This window comes from Phacochoerus africanus, chromosome 11 (assembly GCF_016906955.1).
Source record: "Phacochoerus africanus isolate WHEZ1 chromosome 11, ROS_Pafr_v1, whole genome shotgun sequence".
NCBI classification, from domain to species: Eukaryota; Metazoa; Chordata; class Mammalia; order Artiodactyla; family Suidae; genus Phacochoerus; species Phacochoerus africanus.
In genome coordinates, this window is record NC_062554.1 from 129,724,901 (window position 1) to 129,748,320 (window position 23,420).

A 23,420-nucleotide genomic window follows, 5' to 3' on the forward strand; every position below is an offset into this window, starting at 1 on the left:
ATTAATAAATAAGTAAACCAGATGCATATCCCCAAAAGGCATGTGGGTTATAAAGACTTATAGCCCTAGTAAAACTGTAATAATAAGCAAGTACTTTCACCTGTGTAATGTCTCACTTTTTTTTGTTCACTTACAGTATTAACTATAGTTCTAAGGTTTTCCACATTTTGTAGTGACAGTCTTCAGAATGTTTATTATGTGTCCTAATTAGTAGATATTATCATCATCAAATAATAACAGCAGATAGTGTATTTGTTCCCTTTTAGTGTTGGGGAAAGAAAAATGATTCATTAATTACTACTTTGTGTTGTGAGAATTTCTTAATGACGAACTTTATAGGCAGGTGTTATTGATCAGCTAACATCCCAGAAAACATCTGTGAAAACTTAATTTTTTTGTATCCTAATTAATATATTGTGATTATCAGGCCCTTTTCATGTGCTTCACTTCAATAGGGTTACTCCATAAAATTGCTTTCTACTTTAGCTTATAGAATGAAGTATTATTTTGTGTACCGAAGGCCAGAGGGTCGGTGTAATTGTCACAGGTTTTTAAAGCTCCGCTAAAATTATCTGTCCACTTGTCTTTACTTTTTTGGTCAGAAGAGTTGGTAACTCTGTTGGAGCCTCGTATTCACCTGCCAGAAGCAATTAAATTTGGTTACTTGCTGAAACCAAATCTCCCAGTCTCAAGAGCTCTGCTCTCCAAGTTTTAAATGGAGAGGGATACTGTGGAGTCATTAAATTTTTGTTTTACTATAGCTTTTGATGTCGGTATGCGTGTTTGAAATCTTATCTTTTTTTGAATTTAGCAGCTGTCTGCCTTTAATCCTCTGCTGCTGTCCTAAAAAACTAAGTTAGAGATCCAGAGAGTTCAAGGGGTTGGAGAAACAGACGTCCAGTCAGATACACTGTGTCCCTATAAGTTACCTAATAAATTACTGTATGAGCACATCTGTGCCTGGAGCTTTGTGGGAAGGATCCTAAGCTGTATGGCTGGCCTGTTGCCTCTTCCAAACGATTGCATTACCCTTTTCAGCCTTTATTACTGAGGGTGATGCCAAAATATAAGTGAATTAAGATACATCAAAATAGAGCGATGTTTAACAGAGTCTGAAAATTGTGGAAAAAGACAAGGGTGAGAAAAGTGAAAATTCACTAGGACAAGTATATGACAAGAGGACAGGAAAAAAAAATTGCAAGAAAAACAATCCTTGAGTTTCCAGGATGGTTTTATTAAAGTCCCATGCTGTGTATAAACATACAAGTGATGAGAAAACCATTAACTTGAAACATGCACTTATCTGGCATTCTCTAAAATACCATTATACAAGTTTTCATTTACTTAGAAAAATACCCACTAAAACAATCACAATTTTTCTTAGAAGAGTTTAAAAAAATGTATTGGCCAGAACAAAGTCCAAGAGAGTAATAAACAAGATTCTGAACTGTATGTCAAAAAAACTGTACAAGGTTGTACATAAAACTATAGCTTACAAAAAGCCTTGGGTATAGTAAGAATACTGAATTAAGATTTCCAAAGTTCTATTTACCAATATCTATTAATAAAATCCTTATGAAATAACTGACTTAGAAAAAGTGAAATGCTCATGACCTCAGAGAGTATAGAAAATACTAAATATCACTTTCTGAAATAAAGTGTACTCGAAACAGCACATGTAGTCTAGAATCAGAATTTCTGTCATTCATTTAAACTTTGCATGTATTGCCATAATGCCTTAAGCATAAAATTTCTCTTGCATGAATAACTTTAAAATAAGATGTTAAATCATTTCATAGTTTTTTTATCATTTGAATTATAGCCCGTTTTAAAATCAATTCTAAGGGGTAAAATCATGTTACGGGTTGGTTTTATTTTTCTGGCCTTATTATCGACTACTTCATTACAATTTAGGAGTTTGGTGCCTTTTCCTATCTTTTAGAAATTAACATTTCCATAAGCAATAAAACCAGAATAACAACTAAGAACATTTTCAACTAAGTTTTTGGTTTCTCTGACTAACTCTTGCTTTGGGGAAGTGAATCTTCAAATCAGGAAGTGAGTGTGGAAGAAAAAATCCGGTTGCTAATTGAATCATCAAGCCAGTTGGAATTTTGACGGCTTTGACATCGGCGTGTTAGAAACAGCTTGTATTCCTATTCTTCCCCCTTTCCAAGGGGAACAAGAGACTGCAGTCTCTATTTTTGGATCGGACGGTACCTAATCCTTGGAAAATCCTATTCTGAGCTCTTAGAACGATTGCAGCGTTGATAAGTAGTCTACTTATTGGCTGTAACACATTTTCATATTGATAAAGGTCTATCTGTGTAGATGGCTCTCCCGTATTTCATCTGGACAGAGGGCTAAGACGGTATGTTGTAGAATGAGAATAAAGTGATCTCACTGATGACTCCAAACATCTACATATGTGCGGCCATGAGGCTGCACATGGGTTTATCTTGGGAAGAGACCCAAAGACAGCTCACCTTAAACTCTGGTAACACTCTTCTCGAAGAAAGTGATGACGTTCCAGCTTTTTAGCGTCTGCGTATTTTGGCCTGATGGAGACGTACGCTTGCTTGGTCCTTTTTCATGCAAAGGACGTTGGATCGCCTTTTTCAAGAAAACTTCATACTGTTGAGGGTGAAGTGAACTCAGGTGCCCAGGGCTGAAGGATGAGGTCATTTGGCTTTTCATGTCACCCTCAGAGATAAAGAATCTCAATGAGCAGATTCTTACTTTTTTTAACTCCCTTCCCAAGTTACCTTCAGTCAAAGAAAGCCAGAGGGGCAGCACTGAGACTGAAATAGCGCTTTTGTTGACTAGCAGACTCCACTTAAATAGGCCTTCTGATCCATGAGTTGACATGGCTGCTCACATCAAACAAGTGACTCAGAAGCTGACAACATACAGACTCTGAAGGCCACTGGCGCTTCTGTGTGCTCTGCAGCCAGAAGTTACACTGGCACTACCCCCGTGCAGGCCAGATATTCCTACCAGGCTTCGTGGACTCCATCACCCTAGAAGGTATAACACTGTACCTGAAGGCTTTTCCATTTAAAAATAAGGTTCTGCTTTTCGACGTCTTCGCATTTTCTAATACCAGTCCCTAAATGTCATGAAGCAGTACCTAAAAGCAAGGTACTGGAAGATAACCACGTCGTGCCGTGTTTGGTCTTAATATAAGACATCAGAGCCCATCTCCAACAGCAGTGAGTCCTGCAGAAGCGAGGCCTGACTCAGAGTTTAAAAATCAGGTGAAATGTCAACAGAAAGTTCACCTGGTTCTCATGACCTACTGATTCACTCCTGGCCTCTGCCTTTCTGAGTGCATTATTGTCAGAGGTAATCACAGTACCGCTCAATTAGGGGCACAGTGCATGGCCTTTTGTGCTTTTTGCTGGAGTCTGCAAAGTTTAAATGTTAGTGACAGACTGTAGACTAGCTTCTGAACGTGCTTTTCTTGTTTTGTTTTGAATGAACAAAAACTGCTGTCTGTGGATGCTTTAAGAAAGATTAACAAAGAAGTAACTCCAAGATCCTGAAAATGGTTTCCCGTATTGCCAAAAGAATATCAGTGCTTTTTAGTAAAACACATACATGTAATACCTTAAATCTCATCGCACATGTGCACCAGGGGGGGAAAAAAAAATCCAAACCTCGTGGAGATCCCCAGGGGAAATACTGGGGCAACAATACAAAGAGGATATAAAAAAACAAAAACACCATTAAGTTTGCATATCTGATGTCAAGATGCTGAGGTAATATTGACTGCCTAAAAAAAAAAAAAACCCACCAACCTTTGCCTCTGTTATTGCTGAAAAAGACATTAATACTGAGTTACCTTAACTCTATCAAAAGTGGGAGGGAGGGTTTCACGAACATTTACTACTAGTGAGGCATAACATTCAAAGCAAGTAAAACAAAGCAGGTAAGTGGGAAAATAAAAAACTACAGTTATGGTCTTATCCCTCCTGTCTGGAGTGAGGGAGACAGTCCAGCCCCAGCGGGGTTTATTACTTAGCCTTTGCGTGGTTGGCCCTTCGTGAATTTTTTTAAATTGTTACCACCCACTCAGAGTCTATTTCCAAGTGAATGCTTAAAAATAAAATCCACAAGTTCTTAATAAATAGTTGCAGTTCCTCCTGAAGATGCTGGGTAAAGTGCAGAGGGAAGCACCATAGAAGCCCTGTTGCTGGCTGTATGGCTGGACTAAATTCGGATCTGATAGCCCACTTCATTCAGAGTGCTGAGATCAGCCACCTTCTTTTCAGGCAGTGCAGGCCTAGGGGTGACAGACAGAGGGGTGGTGCGGGGCAGGGGGTGGGATGAGAACGGTTATTGAGTATTGTCAGAGCCTCTCCCCTCTGGCATTTGTCCCCACCCCGTCTCCCCAGCCTTAGCTCCCAGCTCCACCTCTTGTTCTTCAGTCCACCTTTCTAGGTTTTTAAGGGACATTTTGAACAGGCTTTCAAGGTAGAGTTCAAAAAAATTGACCGGTTGCTCAAAGTTTGTTCCGTCCAAGCCTGAATTTGGTTAGCCTCTAACTTCTAAGACCTAAAGTAGCCTTGCAAAGGTCTGAGAAAGGTCTACTACGAGCGCACTAACCATCTGAACCAAATTCTAGAAACCTTGGCTCCCTGAGAGCTCTCGCCACACTGTCTCTTGGCTGCTGGGAGAGATCTGCAATGGCCTGTTTTCTCTCCCTCAGTCCCATGACCACCAGCACCTGCTGGGAAGTCAGAGGCAGAACAGGCCACAGAGAAAAAACAAATGCCAACCACTCAGCCCTATGGTAGCTCCCTGGGGTCACTGCCGTGATGAGCCGTAGGCATGAGCCACAGGCACGCCATCGCCTCGGAAGCCAGGTTTTGGCCACTCTCCTGGCTTCCTCACTTTGGAGCCTCTCAGCCCTGAGGAACTGAATTTCCACATTTTTGGTAGTTTCTGTGTTCCTGAAACGTCTCCCTTTTCTTTTCCCACACTCTGCTATTTGGCAGCCTTGAAAATAGATGCACTTTAGGAGTTCCTGTCGTGGCTCAGTGGTTAACGAACCCGACTAGGAACCATGAAGTTGCGGGTTGGATCCCTGGCCTTGCTCAGTGGGTTAAGGATCTGGCGTTGCCATGAGCTGTGGGGTAGGTCGCAGACACGGCTTGGATCCCGTGTTGCTGTGGCTGTGGTGTAGGCTGGCGGCTACAGCTCTGATTAGACCCCCAGCCTGGGAACCTCCATGTGCCATGGGAGCACCCCTACAAAAGACAAAAAGACAAAAAAAATAAAATAGATGCACTTCATTATTATTATTATTATTTTGGCCACACCTGAGGCATATGGAAGTTCCAGGGCCAGGGACTGAACTTGGACCACAGGTGTGACCTGAGCCACAGCAGAGCCCATGCCAGATCCTTAGGCTGCGGAGCCATCAGGGAACTCCTAGTGCACTTGAATTTGAAGCTCTTTGGCCTCCTTTTCCTAAAACTTTCCTCATCCTTTCTATCAGTTCCCCATGCCTTCCAGGTGCTGAGAAATCACCGTTATAAATAGCTTTTACTTATGAGGCACTGACTCTGTGCCAACCATTATTCTAAGCAGTTTATGTGGATGAATTAATTCTCACTAAACTTTATGGGGGTGATAATGTTACCATCCACTTTGCAGAGGAAGAAGAGGAGGCACTGAAAGTTAGGTAACTTGCTCAAAGCCAAGTCACGTGATGAGCAAGTAGTGGAAAACAGAGTTCTTCCCCAGAATTTAGAGCCATGCCCTTGACTGCCCCCCGTCCTCCTGCTTCCCGCACAAAGCATCTTCCCAGGCGTCTGAGGATGACACCAGGCCACTCCTGCCTCTGCACCTTGGCTTATGGAACACCTCCCCCATGTCTTGTCACCTCGTCAAGGTCCAACCCGGATGCCACTTCTCCCATAAAGCATTTCTGACCTCCCTTACAACACGCTTTTCCTCGCTCCATCCGTAGCTCTGGTATTTCCTTTTGTGCATCTGTTAACCCCACGGGTTCCTACTCGTGCCAGCCTCAGAGACTGCAAACAACTTGAGAGCAGGGATCAAATAATTCGTCTAGGAATCCAGTGCTGAATATCCCGTACCACTCAATAAACTTTAGTTCTTACTAACATGTAAATGGCTAATAGGACTTCATCATGTTCCCTTTTTTTATCATGGATTATTTTTACTGAACAAAAGCAAAAGTTCTAAGCCAGGAATTCAAGCCACCATGACAACATTCTAAGAATGAACAAGTGGGAAGGTTTTTTTTTTCTTCATAGGAGAGGCTTTACCTTATCTCAAAAAGCCACTCAGGGGAACCTGCCTACTTGTCCAGCTGAATGTAGGTCTGCAACATCAGACAGCTTGGGGGCTTCCAAGGGAGAGGGACAATTAGGTTGTCTCCTTCCCTACCTGTCCTCACCCCTCCCACCTACCCTGAGGGACCCAAAACCCAGGGGAGAAAAAATCCTGGCAGAAAATGAGTTAAACTGTAATTCCCAGTGAACTGCCTAGAAGGTGAAACCTTCTTCTTCCACAGCAACACCAGCTGCAGTTTCCTGGCCTAGCAAGGGGCAGAAGTGGGTTATCACAGCATGCCATCTGCCTGTGGGCCCAGCCAGAAATACTGTTTGGTGCTTGCCAGCTCATGTCAGGGCTGCAGCTGGGGGAGCTTTTGCATATGGAGGGGCCTCTCCCAAGTGCTGCCCTGGCTATAATTAGACTATTGCAAGGGGGGTTATTTTTAAGAAACACAAGCACCAGGATGATGATTCAGCTGGGTCTGCACTTGCCCAGAACCTCACATCAGCTCCGGGGTTATTATTTTAAACTGAACAATGTATTTCTCCAAATCCCTCCCCAGTCCAAACAAGGACAAGAAATCAAAGGAGTCTCCTTCTGAAGGGCTCCTGGCTACCTTCCGTTTTAGGGGAGGCGGGGTAGGGACTTTGGGTTTCCTTTGATGCACTTTGTGGAAGGAAGAGGGGCCACTTCTCTCTGCACGCAAAGGGATGCTCCCAGCCTCACCTGTTGTCAAGTCAGCGCATCCAGGGTGACGCATCCAGGGTGAACTAGGGTGACTGCCTGAAGCCCTGGTCCCAAGTCCCGCCGTAGCCCCACCCTCAAGCCTGCATCCCGGGAGTCAGCTGCTGCGGAGCTGTGCAGAGGGTGACGGTTCCACAGAGAAGCTGTGCCGTGGGGCAAGCTCCTGTATTCAGCACAGACTGCTAGTGTACTGCTTCTTGATAGTTCAGGGAGAGTGAAGGCATGGAGTCTTTCACACACCCCGAGGCACAAAGAACTCAGCCGGATTGGCTGTTGGTGCCTGTGAAGCCACAAGAAGTGTCAGAAGCAGAAAAGGATGGCAGCATGCTGAGGACAGAAGGGGGCCTGAACAGCCAAGCTGGTGTGTATCTGTGTGAGGCTGGGCCTCAGGAAAGAGGCAGGAAGTGGCAGGAAAGCCTATGGGGGTCCCCCTAAACCACCCAGCCCCCTTTCTGTCCCTCTGGCTAAGGGCTGTGTCTGGGGCATCTCCTCTCCTCGCGTCCCAACACCCCCAGCCCCGACCCCAAGCTGTCACTGGGCAGGATGGGTCAGAGGGCCTGAGCAGGGCTCCTGACACCTGCTGCCTACATACTCACAGGAATTTTTTAAGCAACGCTTTGTGCCAGGTAGCTCACAGGTCTTGGAGTTACCAAGACAAACAGCCCAGTGGAGTTGGGGTTCTTCCGGGGAAAAAATCTACCTTCTGCTGAGAGACTTCAGGGACACAGCCCATCTCTGTCCCAGACAGAGCTGCCTGATGGGGACACACAAGCCAGCAGTCAGGCTACTCCTGCCTCTCACTCCCGTCTCCCTTGAGGTCACAGCCCTTCAGCGTAGCGGTGCATATGCCCAAGTTCACGGGCGCTCACCCTCACGCTCCACAGCTTACAGCCATGCCGTGTGGTCTCTGGAGTCCAGAAAGGGATTTACGGTAATGGTACAAAGGCAGCCTCTCGGTCCTCAGCGTTGAGGGTGCGGAGCAGGCCAGATCAGGGGTGACGCTTCCCGGCACTCCCAAGTTAAGCCGGACCCCCCAGGACCCCGCTTGTCTAGTCTGGGAGGAGCCAGGTCAGGCCAGGCCCGGATTTAGGACTTAGGGCCTAAGGGGGTAGGCCTCGGGGGGAACCGTGGGATGGGGGGTGGTTCCTGCCCACCTGTCACCCTCACTCAAAGCCAGCCCCCCTTCACACTCACATTCCTTACTTCCCAGGGCGGCAGGCCCCACCGCTGGCAGCTGATGGGGCAGACAGCTGAAGTCGCTGCGTGGACAGACAGGCCTGAGCCTAGAGAGGTGTGGCTCCAGAGAGCGTCTCCTGCCCTCTGCCCTTTCCCTCAAGCCCTCCCCAGGCAGGAGACCCTGGCCAGAGACAAAGAGCCAAGACACCACTGAGATTCCCGGGCTCTGATCTCACCTCTCCTTTCGGGGGCAGAAAACCGCTCTCGAAACCCCAACCCTGGCTCATTGCCGACACTAGCCAGCCCTGGCGGCCCCTGGCTCACTCTGCCAGAGGCAATCTTTCCTGATGGCCCATCACCCCATCTTGGTTTCCTCAAGCATCCCCAGGAGCCCTGGACCATGGGCAATGCCCTGGGGAATGAAAGTGGCCGGGCCTCTGAGTTGGAAACCACCTTCTCTTGGAAACGCCACATCATCACGGAGGCCCTGCTTCTCTCTCCGTAAACTTTCCAGTTTTCCCTTGCTCCTTGGGCTCCCTCTACATTCCACGGGAAGGAAATCTGCTCCTTTCCACCTTTGGGGAGAGTTTCTCATTTGGAATCTAAAGAGAATGACCTTCAGAACCTCTTCAACGGGTTGAGACCATGGAACCAAACCCCTGCTCAATGACTTCATTTAGAAATGACTCGAAGGCTTTGCTAACCAGCTGCCTGGAGTCATCTTCCTGAGCCTGGTGACAGAATGGGGCAGGAATCCCCTGGTCTAGCTGTGGCCCGGCAGTGAAAGGAGGCCTCTCACTGGGCTGAGTAACCTCTGCAACGCTCAGATCTCCAGCAGAGTGAGCAAAACCCACTGGAAACAGGAACCAGATTGAAGAAAGGAAATCAAAGCGGTGGAAAAGATTTGGGAAGAGGAAAGAAGAGACGCGGAGAGGGAGGGGTCAAAGACGGCCCTGTGGGTCCTGGGGGACTCGTGCCCAATTTAGAAGAAGGTTCCTCGCGGTCCCTCCAATGGGCGGGCGCTGCTTTCACGCAAAATCGGGCAACCCAGCCAGAAAACCACTGTCTGCTTCCCTCCACTCTCCTGGGTTCAGATGGCAGGCAGCAAGCTGAGAGGTGTGGACTAGCAGAGGTGGACAGGACCCTAGGGAGCGTTTGGGTTCTCAGGGGTGCGCCGGTGGCATGGAAGGTGGAATGGTTCTTTACAGGGGAGGGCAGTCCTGAGCTTTGCAGGGCATTTCCCACCTTGGCCCCCAGGTTTCTGAGGAGCAAAACCCTCCCTCCCACTGCATTTCTAACCCTTCTCCCCCAGGGGGCGTCCTGACCCCCTGGTGAGGACCTCAAGGCAGGCCGAAAAGGATGCTGTAAAGAAGTTGGTCTAAATTCACAGAAGGCCTTTGACATCTTAGATCTCAATCTCTATCTCCCTGACTCTTTAAAACCACGAGAAACAACCTGACCCATTCTGTGCGGCAGGTTCTTTCAACATTCCTAGGGGAGCAGAGCCTGCGAAAGGACCCCTGGGGCAGAGAGATGGGGAGTCCCTGTTTCTCTCTTGAAACTCTCAGCTGACACTAATGCAGTCACCGCACTTGCCCTCCCACTCAGCTGACTCCTTTGTCAACCCAGTGACACTGAGGCTCCTTTCTAGAAGGATTATTCAGACAAGTGCAAAAATGGAGAGGAATGCAAGGCTGGAAGTCGCTCCAGCTGTAGGGAGGTGGTGGCTGGGGATGGAAAGCCACTAAAATTATCCACGCACAGACAGAGACTGGGACCCCACAGCTGATGGGCCTCTTGCCTGTTATGGTAACTTTCCACGCTTGGAGCCACTCCCCAGCTTCACTGTGGCACCCAACACATTTAGAAATGACTTGATGGCCTTAGGTAATGCCAAAATAATAACACAGAGACAGTCACCAAGCCCTTCCCAGTCCTGACCGTTCTCTAGTAGGATGCCCAGAGTTTGCCAGAGTTATCTGGGTCACAACCAAATTTGTCATTTTCTCAGTTCCATGCCAAAAGCAAGATTATCCAGAGAAAAGCCTGCTTGGTGATGGCCATGGGTAGAGGCTGAGAAGCTGCTTTTCTCCAGACACACCTGTAGGAACCAGGCTGTCCTAGGTTCTAGTCTGTTGCAAGGGTGGAAGCTGGGATCAAACCCTCATCCTCATGGATATTGGTCAGGTTCATTACTGCTGAGCCACAACAGGAACGCCTTGACTTTGCTTCTTTTTCTCTTCTCTCTCCTTTCTTTCCTTGAGATCTTATCGAGCTGCTGTTTTTTAAACTCACTTCTGAGGAGATGCCTCTAGAAGCATGCTCTCTACTCCCCAGTATCCTCAAACTCCAGATCTGCATTTTCAGCCCCTTGTACGACACTGGCCCCGGATGCCTAAGGAGCACCTCAAAGCCCACAGTCCAAACGCGAACTCACCTGCTCCTTCCAGTCTCCTCAAACCACCGCCACCGCCACCAGGAGCTTCTGCCACCCTGACTTTTGTCCCCACGACCAGCTTCTAAGGTATTATTGGCTTTACCATCCCTGGGCAATCATGGTAAATTTTTCTGATTAAAAACTTAATATGCTTTGGGCTGCAAAGTTCCTGCGGCTCCAAGTCAAATGACTCCAACAGGAGTCACCTTAAAAACTAACAGCTGCCCTTCTGGGCATACATCCATCAGGTAGAATACCTGGGCCTTCCTGTGCCCTGGACCCCAGAGGCCTGAGGGGAGGGCCAGACTTTATGGACCGCTCAACATTTGCTGAAGAGGGGGAGCCCCTCAGAAAAGGACTCAGGCCTTCGTGGGCAGAAAGGATAATCCATGAGAAGAAAGGGCCCCGCTGCCCTGCTTCAGGAGCAGCCGGATTCCTATTTCTAGGTCACTCACTCTATGCCCAACAGCCCTCTGGGAAGGGTTTACATGTTCACAGTCCTCCGAGACAACGGCTACTTTGTTCAGTGACAGCAAACGAATGGATGTCTGAATCAGAGAGGCGGCGAGACAGGGTCAAGGTCAGGGTCAGGGTCAGGGTCCGGGGTGTTGCTCAGCATCAGGGGTGCGAGCAGGGTCAGAGGCCCTGCATGCAAGCCTCGAAGCCATCCTTCTCCTAAAAAGGACAAATCTCTGCCGAAAGCATCCTGACCTTCAGCTCCAGGAGCCCCGACCCTCCCCCTGCATCATTCCTCCCCCTTCAATCCTGGTCTCCAGCCATTTCGCCCAAGGCCTCCCAGGCTGTGGATGCTGAAGCCTGGGGCTGGCGGTGGGAGGTGGAGCCAGGAGGAAACCTCCCTCGGAACAGTCCTGATGTCATCCTGTCCTGTTCTACCAAAAACAGACCCAGGGCTCGCCTCCTCCACCACCCTCCCGGAGTCAAGGGACCTGCGTTCTAGCCCCCGTTCCATCACGGACCAGCTTGTCACAGCATAAAGTTAACAAACCTTTTTCTGTGCCCTTGCGTTTTTTTTTTCATTTGAAAGTGAAACCTGTAAAACCCTCCCTTCTTCCTCGACAGGCCTGATGTGATAACAGTCACACACATGTCAAGAAGTTCACCACGAACAAATCGCTCTCAGCGCCTCTCTAACTTGATCCTTCTAGCACCTTGTGAGACGGGCAAGAAACGCATTTTATCCTCTCCGGCGAATGCGGACACCCATGCTCCCAAAGGATCTGCCCAGGCTGCAAGGCTCAAGGGTGACGGAGCCCAAGCCCAGGCTAGACCTCTGTGCCCTGTACCACACAGTGCCCTGCCCCGTGAGAACCCATGTGACCGACACAGGGTGCTGCTGGTATTCATCAGAGGGTATTTTTTCCCCAGGGTGAGTCTGGCCACATGCTTGCCAGCAGGTTATCACTGTACTCTGGGCATCCTTTGCATCTCGTCTTTCATTTCCGAAGTGGGCCGGTTTGACCTGAGAAGTAACTGCGGAATCACTAGCCTCGGGGCTAAAACGGGGGAGGGCACAGTCGGCCAAGGAAGAGGAGGAGCCTAGTGGGATTTCTGATGCCATCATCCGCAGAGGGCGATAGTGCTTTCTGCAGGGCACAGAGGGCTAAGGTTTTAGGCAAGTCATTCATCTCTTTCTCTCTCTCTCTCTTTTTTTTCTTTTTCAGCCACACCCAAGGGATATGGAAGTTCCTGGGCCAGGGATCACATCTGAGCCAGAGCTGCGACCTACACCACAGCTGCAGCAAGGCCAGATCCTTAACCCTGTTAAGGATCGAACCAGCAATGCCACAGAGACAAGCCGGATCTTAACCCACTGTGCCATAGTGGGAACTCCCATCACTTCTAACCAGTTCCTTTTGGGATGAGTGAACTTAAATCTGGAAAGGCTGCATGACATGCCTAAGGCCCCCTAGCTCAGAAGCAGCCGAGCTGGCTCTAGCCCCAGGGTTCCTAACTCTTAAGGCCAGAGCTCCCTCCTCCTGCTTCAGGATTTGGGGCTCTTCTCCGTGTCACACTGTCCCAGGCTTTTCCCTCCAACTGTGTCTACATCTGAAAGTCCGGGAGGAAGCAACTGGAGTTGACAGGCACACGGGGTTGACACCTCTTCCATAAGACATGTCCCTGGAGGATCACCGCGTGGTTCAAACACCAAGCCCACAGCTTTGTCCCCATGGGCCAGGGCCACCCCACAGGCCTCGAGGGGGGGAAAGAGGAAACACTACTCACGACTTGTCTCGTCTGCCGAGCCGTCTTGGGGGGCTCGCCTGTCTCCTTCGGGGGGACAGGGATTTTCCCCGGCTTCTCACTTGAGTTGGAGAGTGGGCACTTGCAGGTTTCAGGATCTGGAGGAGAACACGAGGAATGACCACAACGGCTCCTAACAGACCCACCCTCCGGCCTTCCTACAGCCTAGCATGCCAGCCCCGGCCCGTTGGTGATCCCGTGCTCTGGAAGGCCCTGAGCTGGAAGACCTCTGGAAGGAGGTCCCAGACACACACAGGCCTCTCAGGCCACACTGGCAAGAAGCAGAGGTACCACTTCCCGGAGGACGATGTGATCACACGTGCCTCTTCCCCACGACAGGGGCAGGAGCCCAGCGCCTCAGCCTCTGGGGCTGTTGGGTTGCTCAGTAAAGTCCCCTCTTGTGATGGCAAAGTCCCATCTACATGGTCCTGGAAACACCGCGTCCTTCCTCACACCCTCCCTCCCCACCCCATGAAGAGTGGGCTCAACTGATCAAGAATCTCCATTCCAGGCTCCGCCCAGTGAAGATGACAAGTCCCCAGGTGTGAAACACAACTGAGCCCGCATCTGGTGTAACCCTTTCCCCCTGTGGGCCACAGCGCATACACAGGCTTCCTCTCAGTGACCCTGTGAGCCCTGGAGGGGCAAGGACAGACAGGCATCCTGTCAGCTTGAAAGTGATGACAGGGTAGAAGGAAGAAGGGCTTATGAGTGTAGTTTATATAAAGCCCACAGAACAGACGCTGCTTTCTTTGCTACTGTGACACCAGGTCAGAATTTTATGCCAAAGGGCTTTGCAACTTATAAAGCAAAGCAGCGATAAAACACACCTCTAAAGTAGATTATATGGCAGGGTGACCCACTCATCCTGGTTTGCCTAGAACTGTCCTGGCTTTAAGTACTGAAAATCTCATGTTCTGGGAAACCCCTGAGTTTCAGGGAAATTGAGATGACTGGCCACTTTCATTATAAAGACAAAACAGAACAAAACAAAACGAGAGCCTTAGTATAAAATGACTAACATTTTAGAATGACTCATAGAGGGAACTGCAGGCCAAGACACTGCTTTAGCTGTACCATCTCTATTGACTTTACCTCTGGGTTGTTTTGTGGTGGGTAGGGCTGCACCCAGGGCATATGGAAGTTCCCGGGCCAGGGATGAAACCCATGCCACAGCAGTGACCCAAGCCACAGTAGTGACAATGCCAGATCCTTAACTAGACAGGCCACCAGGGAACTCCAGCTCTGGTTTTTAAAGTAGTATATGCAAAGAGACTTAAATGGTCCGTGTCAAATAGCAAATCACTTTTCTAATTTTTTTTTGGCTTTTTGTCTTTTTAGGGCCGCACCCACAGCATATGGAGGTTCCCAGGCTAGGAGTCGAATTGGAGCTGTAGCTACCGGCCTACACCAGAGCCCCAGCAACACCAGATCTGAGCCGCGCCTGCAACCTACACCACAGCTCTCGGCAATGCCGGATCCTTAACCCACTGAGCGAGGCCAGGGACCGCAACCTCATGGATCCTAGTCGGACTTGTTTCTGCTACACAAAGACGGAAACTCCCCGAGTCACTTTTCTTCTGTTTTAAGGGGGTGCCAACTAAGTACGACAGCCTCAAAAGCTTCCACGGGGCATGGGTCGGGGAGGGGCGTGGTGGCAGAGCGTGCTCCGGCATCCCTGGTTTGCCTTCCCAGCACCTACCTTCATTCTCATGTCCCTGGCATACTTCTCCAGCTCCTTCCTTACATCGGCCCTCAGCATCTTTGAAACATTGAGGACCAGCTGCTTCCACTCGATGGGCTGGAAGCTATGAGGCTCATGGGGCACGTACAGCCCAATCTTGACCTTCTTGAGTGTGTGCAGGTATTTCTTGTAGGAGTCCTCGAAGTCAAAGATGAGGTCACTCAGAGTCCGAAAGGTCAGTGGCTTGTCCATCAGCTCAGCCCTTCGGCTCATGCCCAGCGAGCCGTAGCGGCCATTGCAGTAAATCCCCAGCACGACGTGGTGAAAGTAGTTTCCTGAGAAGTAGGTTTTGAAGCTGATGGGGAACCGCTCGATGGAAGGCTGTCCATTGGTGAAGTATCTTAGACAATCGGAGTCAAGGAAGAGAAAGGAGGCCTTGAAGACTCCCAGAACTTGGGCTCCCGGGAAGGAAAAGTGGCCCGTGCGGTCAGGGGGTCCATCCCTCTGCCTCTAAGCAGGCCCACACCTGGCCTTTCCAGACTAACCCTCTAATAAAGGACTCACTCGATATCTCTAATAAAGGACTCACTCGACATCTCTGAGTACCAACTGTATGGTGCACGCCAAACCAAATTAAGAGGGGACAAAGAGGAGTTCCCACTGTGGCTCAGTGGGTTAAGAACCTGACTAGTATCTGTCAGGATGTGGTTTGATTCCCTGGTCTCGCTCAGTGGGTTAAGGATCCAACGTTGCCATGAGCTGTGGTGTAGGCCGGCAGCTGTAGCTCCTATTCGACCTCTAGCCCCGGAACTTCCATATGCCACAGGTGCGGCCCTAAAGAGAAAACGAAGGGGACAAAGAGGGAAGTTTTACCTCCTCTTTTGTAATGAAATAAACAAGCCACACCGAGGTACTTTTTCCTCCCTCGGAGCTCTACAGGGAATAATGAGCTATTAAAGGTGGCCTTATGCCATGGAATGTCCTTCGTCGTTAATTCTGGCTGGAGTACAGGGCGCAGACCAGGGCCAGAAGGACTGCGCAGGGGTGTGGGGAGAAATGACGACCAGAAGGGAGGCAAGGCGATGGAGATGTAACAGACACAGAGCAGCTGATGGGACAGGACAGGACAGAAAGGTGTCAGAACGGATCACATCTGGGAGTTCCCGTTGTGGCTCAGTGGAAACGAACCCAACTAGGATCCATGAGGACACCGGGTTTGATCTCTGGCCTTGCTCAATGGGTTAAGGATTCGGTGTTGCCCTGAGCTGTGGTGTAGGTCGCAGATGTGGCTTGGATCTGGCGTTGCTGTGGCTGTTGTGTAGACCGGTAGCTACAGCTCCGATTTGACCCCAAGCCTGGAAACTTCCATGTGCCACGGGTGCGGCCCTAAAAAGAAAAAAAGAAAAAAAGAATGGGTCACATCTACACCTTGTCTGCTCCTCTCTTGGGCCCGGTACACACCTGCCAGCAGCCTTGGGTACCACACAGAGAGCTGCCTGCAGCGGCCCAAACTCTGGCTCCCTCAGTCCTCAACCCACCTGGCATCGCAGCTTGGTTCTCTACATGCACTGCCCTTTTGGTCTGAGCCACCCAGCCTCCCACTGTCAGCTCAGTTTGGGCCCAGCAACCCCCAGGGTGCGGCTTCAGCTGACTGCCCCACCGACTCCACATGCAGGAATGACGACAAGAGGCACCACGCCCTCCTGTCCATCCTGAAGTCTCTGAACAGCCCTGATGAGGCTGTGGTGACCCAAGGACCCAACTCTTCTGGACTGGGACACTGGAAATTCAAAATACACTGAAAACTGTATTAGGTATCTCCAGACCTTTTCCAGGGTAAATAACAATCCAATTTTTTTGGCCATGCCCACGGCATTCAAGTTCCTGGACCAGGAATGGAACCCACACCACAGCTGTAACCAGAGCCACAGCAGTGACACTGCCAGATCCTTAGCCCAGGGAGCCACAAGGGAACTCCAACAATCCAATTTCTTAATGCAGTGGCCTGTGCGTGGTAGGTGCGGGGTACATGGATACAGTTCTCCCCTCTCTGAGAATGTCACCCTTTCTTGCCCTGCTCCGATTTACTTTCCACAAGGCGGCCAGAATGATCTACTGAAGCCAAAATTTGGTATGTGTCCCTCTTCTGCTTAAGTTTTCTGCTTAAGTCTCTCACCTTCTCCAGGACTTGGTCCAAATCCCTCAGCAAAGTCCTGCCAAGACTGGCCCCTACCCGCTGACCTCCAGGCACCCTGAGACTTTTCGAAGGATACACCCTGAGACCATAAAGAACCCACAGATCTCTGCCCACTGCGCTCAGCACACATATGAGAACATGAAGAATCCATATTCAGAACATGAAGTCAAAGATGCCTGAAAATTTTAAATGATCTTAACATTACAAAGCTATGAGATTGAAGTGACCTATGAAACTTTCAAAGATATGCTCTAAACCCACTGCCCACTACCCTGCTGGAGGATGTATGTAGTATATGCCCCTATTGCATCACTCTTTTTCTTTTTTTTTTTAGGCCCGCACCTGCGGCATATGGAGGTCCCAGGCTAGGGGTCAAATCGGAGCTACAGCTGCCGGCCTACAGCACAGCCACAGCAACGCAGGATCCAAGCCGCCTCTGCAACCTACACCACAGCTCACCACAACGCCAGATCCTTAACCCACTGAGTGAGGCCAGGGATCGAACCCGCAACCTCATGGTTCCTGGTCGGATTCGTTTCCACTGCACCACGACGGGAACTCTCACACATCACTCTTATAGTGCGAGGGGTTCAAACCTGGCAGGGATCTTCAGGGTCTTCTAGGACTCGTGAGTGATAAGGATGCTGTGTGGGCTTTTTCCCTCTGCACAGGCTGCACCCTGACCAGAAAAGCCCCACTTCCTGGGTGCGAAACTTCTCCTGACCTTCCTCTGTGTGGACGTCTCCCCGCTGCCCCAGCAAGGAGTCCCACCCACAGCGCTTGGGGCTTATTCATCCGGCCTTGTGTGTGTATGTGTGTGTGTGTATGTTTGTTATCTTGTGAGGGCAGCTGTGCTCTGCACCCCAGTATCCCCAGCATCACACAGAAGCGTGCAGTTAATGCTTTTGCTGAAAGGATAGATCTTAGATGATGAGGACACGTTTCCTGATGCCTAAAAGGACCGCGCTCGACAGAGACAGACAAACACTGTCTGATATCACTTATACGTGGAATCTAAAACATACAACAAACTAGTGAGTAATTAAGAAAAAAAGAAAGAGACTAACAAACTAGTGGGGTGAGGGGGAGGGGTGACATGGGGGGCGGGGGAGGCGCAAACTATCGGCCGTAAGGTAGGCTCGAGGATGTGTTGCACAGCAGGGGGAATATAGCTGATATACTCTAATAACTATACATGGAAAGTAACCTTTAAAATTGTATGAACACTGAAAAAAAACAAAAAACAAACAAACAAAAAAACGGACTGCACTCAGTGTGGGGCTACTCCGGGTACCCTTAAAGGAAAGAAGCCTTGTCCTCTGCCCTCGATTTAATCACACGTGGCCCCTCTCTATGAAAATGTTTCCTTGGGTTCCCTTCACCTTATCATGTGAGGTTAACTGGCCGTCAGGGAGTGAAATCACATCCTTCGGAGTCCTTTTACGTGAATTCTTTTTTTTTTTTGTCTTTTGTCTTTTTTGTTGTTGTTGTTGCTGCTATTTCTTGGGCCGCTCCCACGGCATATGGAGGTTCCCAGGCTAGGGGTCGAATCGGAGCTGTAGCCACCGGCCTACGCCAGAGCCACAGCAATGCGGGATCCGAGCCGCGTCTGCAACCTACACCACAGCTCACGGCAACGCCGGATCGTTAACCCACTGAGCAAGGGCAGGGACCGAACCCGCAACCTCATGGTTCCTAGTCGGATTCGTTAACCACTGCGCCACGACGGGAACTCCCTTTTACGTGAATTCTTACTTGTTTTCCAGGGCGCGTTCTCCGGGGCTGAAATAAGGGCATTCCTCAGTTGTTTAATCAGTGCAACAAACACTTACTAAGTATCTTCTGTGCCAGACAGACTGCTGGGTCGGGCTGCGGAGACAGAGATGAAGACCACAGCCTCCTCTGCAGACTCAGAATGACAGCACGGGCGGTGCAGCGGTTCCTCAAGCAAACTCCACACACAATTACTCTGTGATCCAGCAGTTCTACTTCTGCGTGTGTACCCAAGAGAACGGAGAGCAAGGACTCAGACAGACACTTGCACACCCACGTTCATAGCACCATTATCCACAATAGCCAAAAGGTGGCAATAACGCAAGGGTCCACCCGTAAATGAATGGATACACAACGTGTGATTCATACACACGATGGAATACTATGCAGCCTTAAAAAGGAAGGAAGGTCTGCCTTAAGCTACGACACGAATGAACCTTGAGAAAAGCATGCTATGTGAAATAAGCCGGTCACCAAAGGACAAATACAGTGCAATTCAACTTTATGAGGGACCTGGGGTAGTTGAATTCATACAGACAGAAAGTAGAATGGTGCTTGCTAGGGGCTGGAGATGCTTGTGCTTAGCAGGTGTGGCACTTTTCAGTTGTGGAAGAGGAAGTTCTGGGGACAGACGGTGGTGATGGTTGCACATCACTGTGACTGTCGTCACTGACCCATGCATTTAAAAATAGTCAAAACGGGACCTGAATAGACTGTTCTCCAAGGAAGATACACAGATGGCCAACAAGCACATGAAAAAATGCTCAACATTGCTGATTATAAGAGAAATGCAAATCAAAACTACCATGAGATACCACCTCACACCAGTCAGAATGGCCATCATTAATAAATCCACAAATAACAAGTGCTGGAGGGGCTGTGGAGAAAAGGGAACCCTCCTGCACTGTTGGTGGGAATGTAAACTGGTACAGCCACTATGGAAAACAGTTTGGAGATACCTTAGAAATCTATACATAGAACTTCCATATGACCCCGCAATCCCACTCTTGGGCATCTATCCAGACAAAACTCTACTTAAAAGAGACACATGCACTATTCACAATAGCCAGGACATGGAAACAACCCAAATGTCCATCCACAGATGATTGGATTCGGAAGAAGTGATATATATATATACAATGGAATACTACTCAGCCATAAAAAAGAATGACATAATGCCATTTACAGCAACATGGATGGAACTAGAGACTCTCATACTGAGTGAAATGAGCCAGAAAGACAAAGAAAAATACCATATGATATCACTTATAACTGGAATCTAATATCCAGCACAAATGAACATCTCCACAGAAAAGAAAATCATGGACTTGGAGAAGAGACTTGTGGCTGCCTGGGGGAGAGGGAGGCAGTGGGAGGGCTCGGGAGCTTGGGGTTATCGGATACAACTTGGAATGGATTTACAAGGAGATCCTGCTGAGTAGCATCAAGAACTATGTCTAGATACTCATATTGCAACAGAATAAAGGGTGGGGGAAAAATGTATACATGTAAGAGTAACTTGGTCCCCATGCTGTACAGCAGGAAAAAAAATTAAAATAATAAAAAATAAATAAAAATAGTCAAAATGGGGAGTTCCCGTGGTGGCTCAGCAGAAATGAATCTGACCAATATCCATGAGGATGCAAGTTTGATTCCTGGCCTTGCTCAGTGGGTTAAGGATCTGGCATTGCTGTGAGCTGTGGTGTAGGTCACAGACGAGGCTCAGATCTGGCATTGCTGTGGCTGTGGTGCAAGCTGGCAGCTGTAGCTCTGATTGGATCCCTGGCCTGGGAACTTCCATATGCCTCAGGTGCAGCCCTAAAAAGACAAAAAAAAAAAAAAGAAGAAGAAGAAGCAGGATCAGGAGTTTGGGATTAACACGAATGTACTGTTATATGTAAAATGGATGCCTAACAAGGACTCCTCTATAGCACAGGGAACTCTACTCAATATTCCATAATAACCTGTGTGGGAAAAGAAGCTGAAAAGGAATGGATAAACATTGACCTCTGACTGATTCACTTTGCGGTACGCCTGAAATGAACACGACCTTATTAAGTCAACTATACTCCAATAAAATTAAACATTTTTTAAAAAGCAAGATCAAAAGAAGGGGCCAGTCACCAAAGGATCCCGAACTCCAAGCTAGGGTCAAACAAGAGGAAAGCAAGCGGGACAGGTGGACAGACACAGGCTTGCCAGCAGCGGTTGTCAAGGCACCGCTTGTCTCTGGGGACCTTTGGCGGACCGATGACCCAAGTTCACCCTTCACTGTGCCCTGGAGGAAAGCAGGCCACAGGGATGCTGACACAGGCGCAAAGACAAGGATGCCGTAACTTTTAGAATTCAGCTCTGTGTCTCTTGTCTGTGTGCAAGAGTCAGATTTCCCAGAGTTGGGCAGTGGGGGCTGAATTCCTCCACCCTCCCCGTGCTTCGCTGAAATGTCACACCGATAAGAATAAAGGAGAATCCAGAGCACGCTATCCTGACTGGACAGGCCTGGAGGCTGGCCAAGGGCCATCCCCCCAACCCCAAAGGCCTTAGGTAACCCCAGCAACCTCAGGTGATCCAGGCAGGGACTGATCAAACCGCGTGCGGACCAGGCTATTGTGTCCAGTTCAGCGGTTCTGCTGAATAAAACAAGGGGAGCTCCATCAGCACAGGGTCTGAAGGCAGCTGGTGCTCGCAGTGAAGGGAGCTTTGTTCTCCGTCACCTGCCACCAGCAAACACCGGAAAATTGTTCACCCCATGAAACTTGCAGGAGGCCCTGCCCCACAGCTGGGCCAACTCCTCCTCCAAAGGGTGGAGCCCGGAGCCACCTGCCACCCGGCCCCTCCTGCCCTCCTGCGGGGCTCCCAGGCCCGGTTCTGACTCCTTGGTGGGGAGAGGGGCGGAGGTGTGACAGGAGGCCTGGGGAAGGGCCTCCACGAGCCTCAAGTTTCCGGTTTTCAACATCAGCCTGAACACCCGTGGACAGTCCTGTTTCAGATCCTGCAGCCAGTGCTCTGCCGATGAGAGGAGCCGAAACTCCCCTGCCCGTGAAGAGGTCCAGGGGCTGGCAGAACAAGACCCAGCCTCCTGTCCCCTGTGTGACTCTGAGCCACCTGGCCCCCGCGGACCTCTTTTTCTCGCTCCTGGTTTTCCTCCTACCTCTCTTAACTCGCCTCCTCCCTGGCCTCTCTCAGGGCTCTGTGTCCAACTAGACCAGAAAACAGTGGCAGTTCATCCTTGAAACAATGACCGCCCCAAATGCTCACAGCTCTCAAGTTTGTGTTTCCAGCGTGGGTCCCCCTCCTGAGCCCCGCACTCCAATACCCGACCCGACACCCCAATGGGACCTCAAACTCAACGTGTCCAAATCTGAACTCACCTCCCCTGAACTCTGATCCGTCTTTTAAGTCCTTCCCCTGGACGGTGGCATGACTACCCAATCACTCCATTCCAAACTAGAATTGTGGAGTCACAGCCTCTCCCTCCTCTGGCTCCTCACATGGTCCCCAAGTAGCATGGGTGACACCTCCAACGCCTTCCTGCCACCTTCATGGCTACCATCGAGGTCAGATCTGCGCCCAAGTACCTCACCTCCCTGTGGCTCTCGTGCCCCCAGCCCATCCTCCGCAGACTGTCACCTGTCCTTGCTGGCTTCTTCCACATCAATTCCTTCACCCGCGTGGTCTCCAAGTCCTATAGGTTCTGTGACACGGTCCCCTCAAATCCATTGCCAGGACCACGGTTCAGGAACCGCCATTTCCCTCAGGTAACAGCTCCTGCCTGGCTTTGCAGAGGCAGCCCCACCTTCTCCAGTCTGCCCTTCAGCTTGCCTCCAGAACCACCTCTCCAAAGTCTACACCACGTCATGTCCTGTCTCTGCTCCAGAGAGTTCAGCTGGGCTGCCCAGTGCCTTTGGAAAAAGTCATACTTCTCAGCACAGCATTCAAGGACCCACCTGCCCTAACCCAGAACCACTTCTCAGGCTCACCTCCTGCCATGTTCCCATAGCCGCTGCCCCTTCCAGGCATCCATCCCAGGACTGGGAGCTTCTTTGCTCTTCTGCAAGCTCATGGTCAACAACCACCACTAGTGAGTCTGCATCATCACGGTTATTCTGGATCATATTCAGAGGATATGGGGGGCCAGGAGTCTGGTGGAAAAATGGAACAGCAAGTGTGGGAAGACCAGACTCTTGCTTTTACCTTTATGTATCGAGAGGGTCAGGACGCTACATCATTGCTTGGGGTCCTGCCTCCACAATCCACTCTTGGAATTTTCCCTCTAGCGGGGTTTGGATCATCCTGTTTCCTCCCAAGTGGCTTTGCTGTCGCAAGGCCAGATTAAGACAAGAGATAATATGCATCCTCTCGTTCATCCCTGGAAGTTAGGATTCTCGTGACAGTGCACCTGGCCTGGGAGTCGGCCTTGGTGCAGGCTTCAGCCCACAGGTTCCACAGAGGATGGTCAGAGGAGTCAAGCTCTGATTTGGTTCAGCTCCAAGGGGTCAAAGTTGAAGAGAAGCACCAGGACAGCTGGGCACTTTCCTCTAAGGAGACAATGAGCCTCATCTCTGTGGATCGAGGATGTTCAAGGCACAGCCGGGGGGTTTCTGTTGTGGCTTGGCAGGTTAAGAACCTGACTGGTATCCATGAGGGTGTGGGTTCAATCCCTGGCCTCGCCCAGTGGGTTAAGGATTTGGTGTGGCCGCAAGCTGCAGTGTAGGCTGCAGATGCAGCTCAGATCCAGCATTGCTGTGGCTGTGGCTGTGGCGTAGGCTGGCCACTGCAGCTTCGATTTGACCCCTAGCCTAGGAAATGCCATATGCCACAGGTGCGGCCCGAAAAAG

At 49.8% G+C, this 23,420-nt stretch overlaps 1 protein-coding gene and 1 long non-coding RNA gene across 2 annotated transcripts in view; both read right to left on the reverse strand.

Annotated features, from left to right (window-relative positions):
- Positions 1-1,213: 1,213 nt before the first annotated feature.
- Positions 1,214-23,420, reverse strand: part of VASH2 (vasohibin 2) — a 37,567-nt gene continuing 15,360 nt past the window's right edge. The window contains exons 6-8 of the mRNA XM_047752857.1: positions 14,631-15,012; positions 12,911-13,026; positions 1,214-4,285 (exon numbers count right to left, since the gene is read on the reverse strand). Coding sequence (XP_047608813.1) covers positions 4,213-4,285; positions 12,911-13,026; positions 14,631-15,012 — 571 coding nt within the window. The 3' untranslated portion in view covers positions 1,214-4,212. The remainder of the gene's footprint in view (positions 4,286-12,910; positions 13,027-14,630; positions 15,013-23,420) is intronic.
- Positions 16,478-23,224, reverse strand: LOC125111068 (uncharacterized). The gene is made up of 3 exons (XR_007130822.1): positions 22,563-23,224; positions 18,642-18,800; positions 16,478-16,985 (listed from the first exon to the last, which is right to left on the reverse strand). It is a non-coding gene; the product is annotated as an uncharacterized LOC125111068 (long non-coding RNA).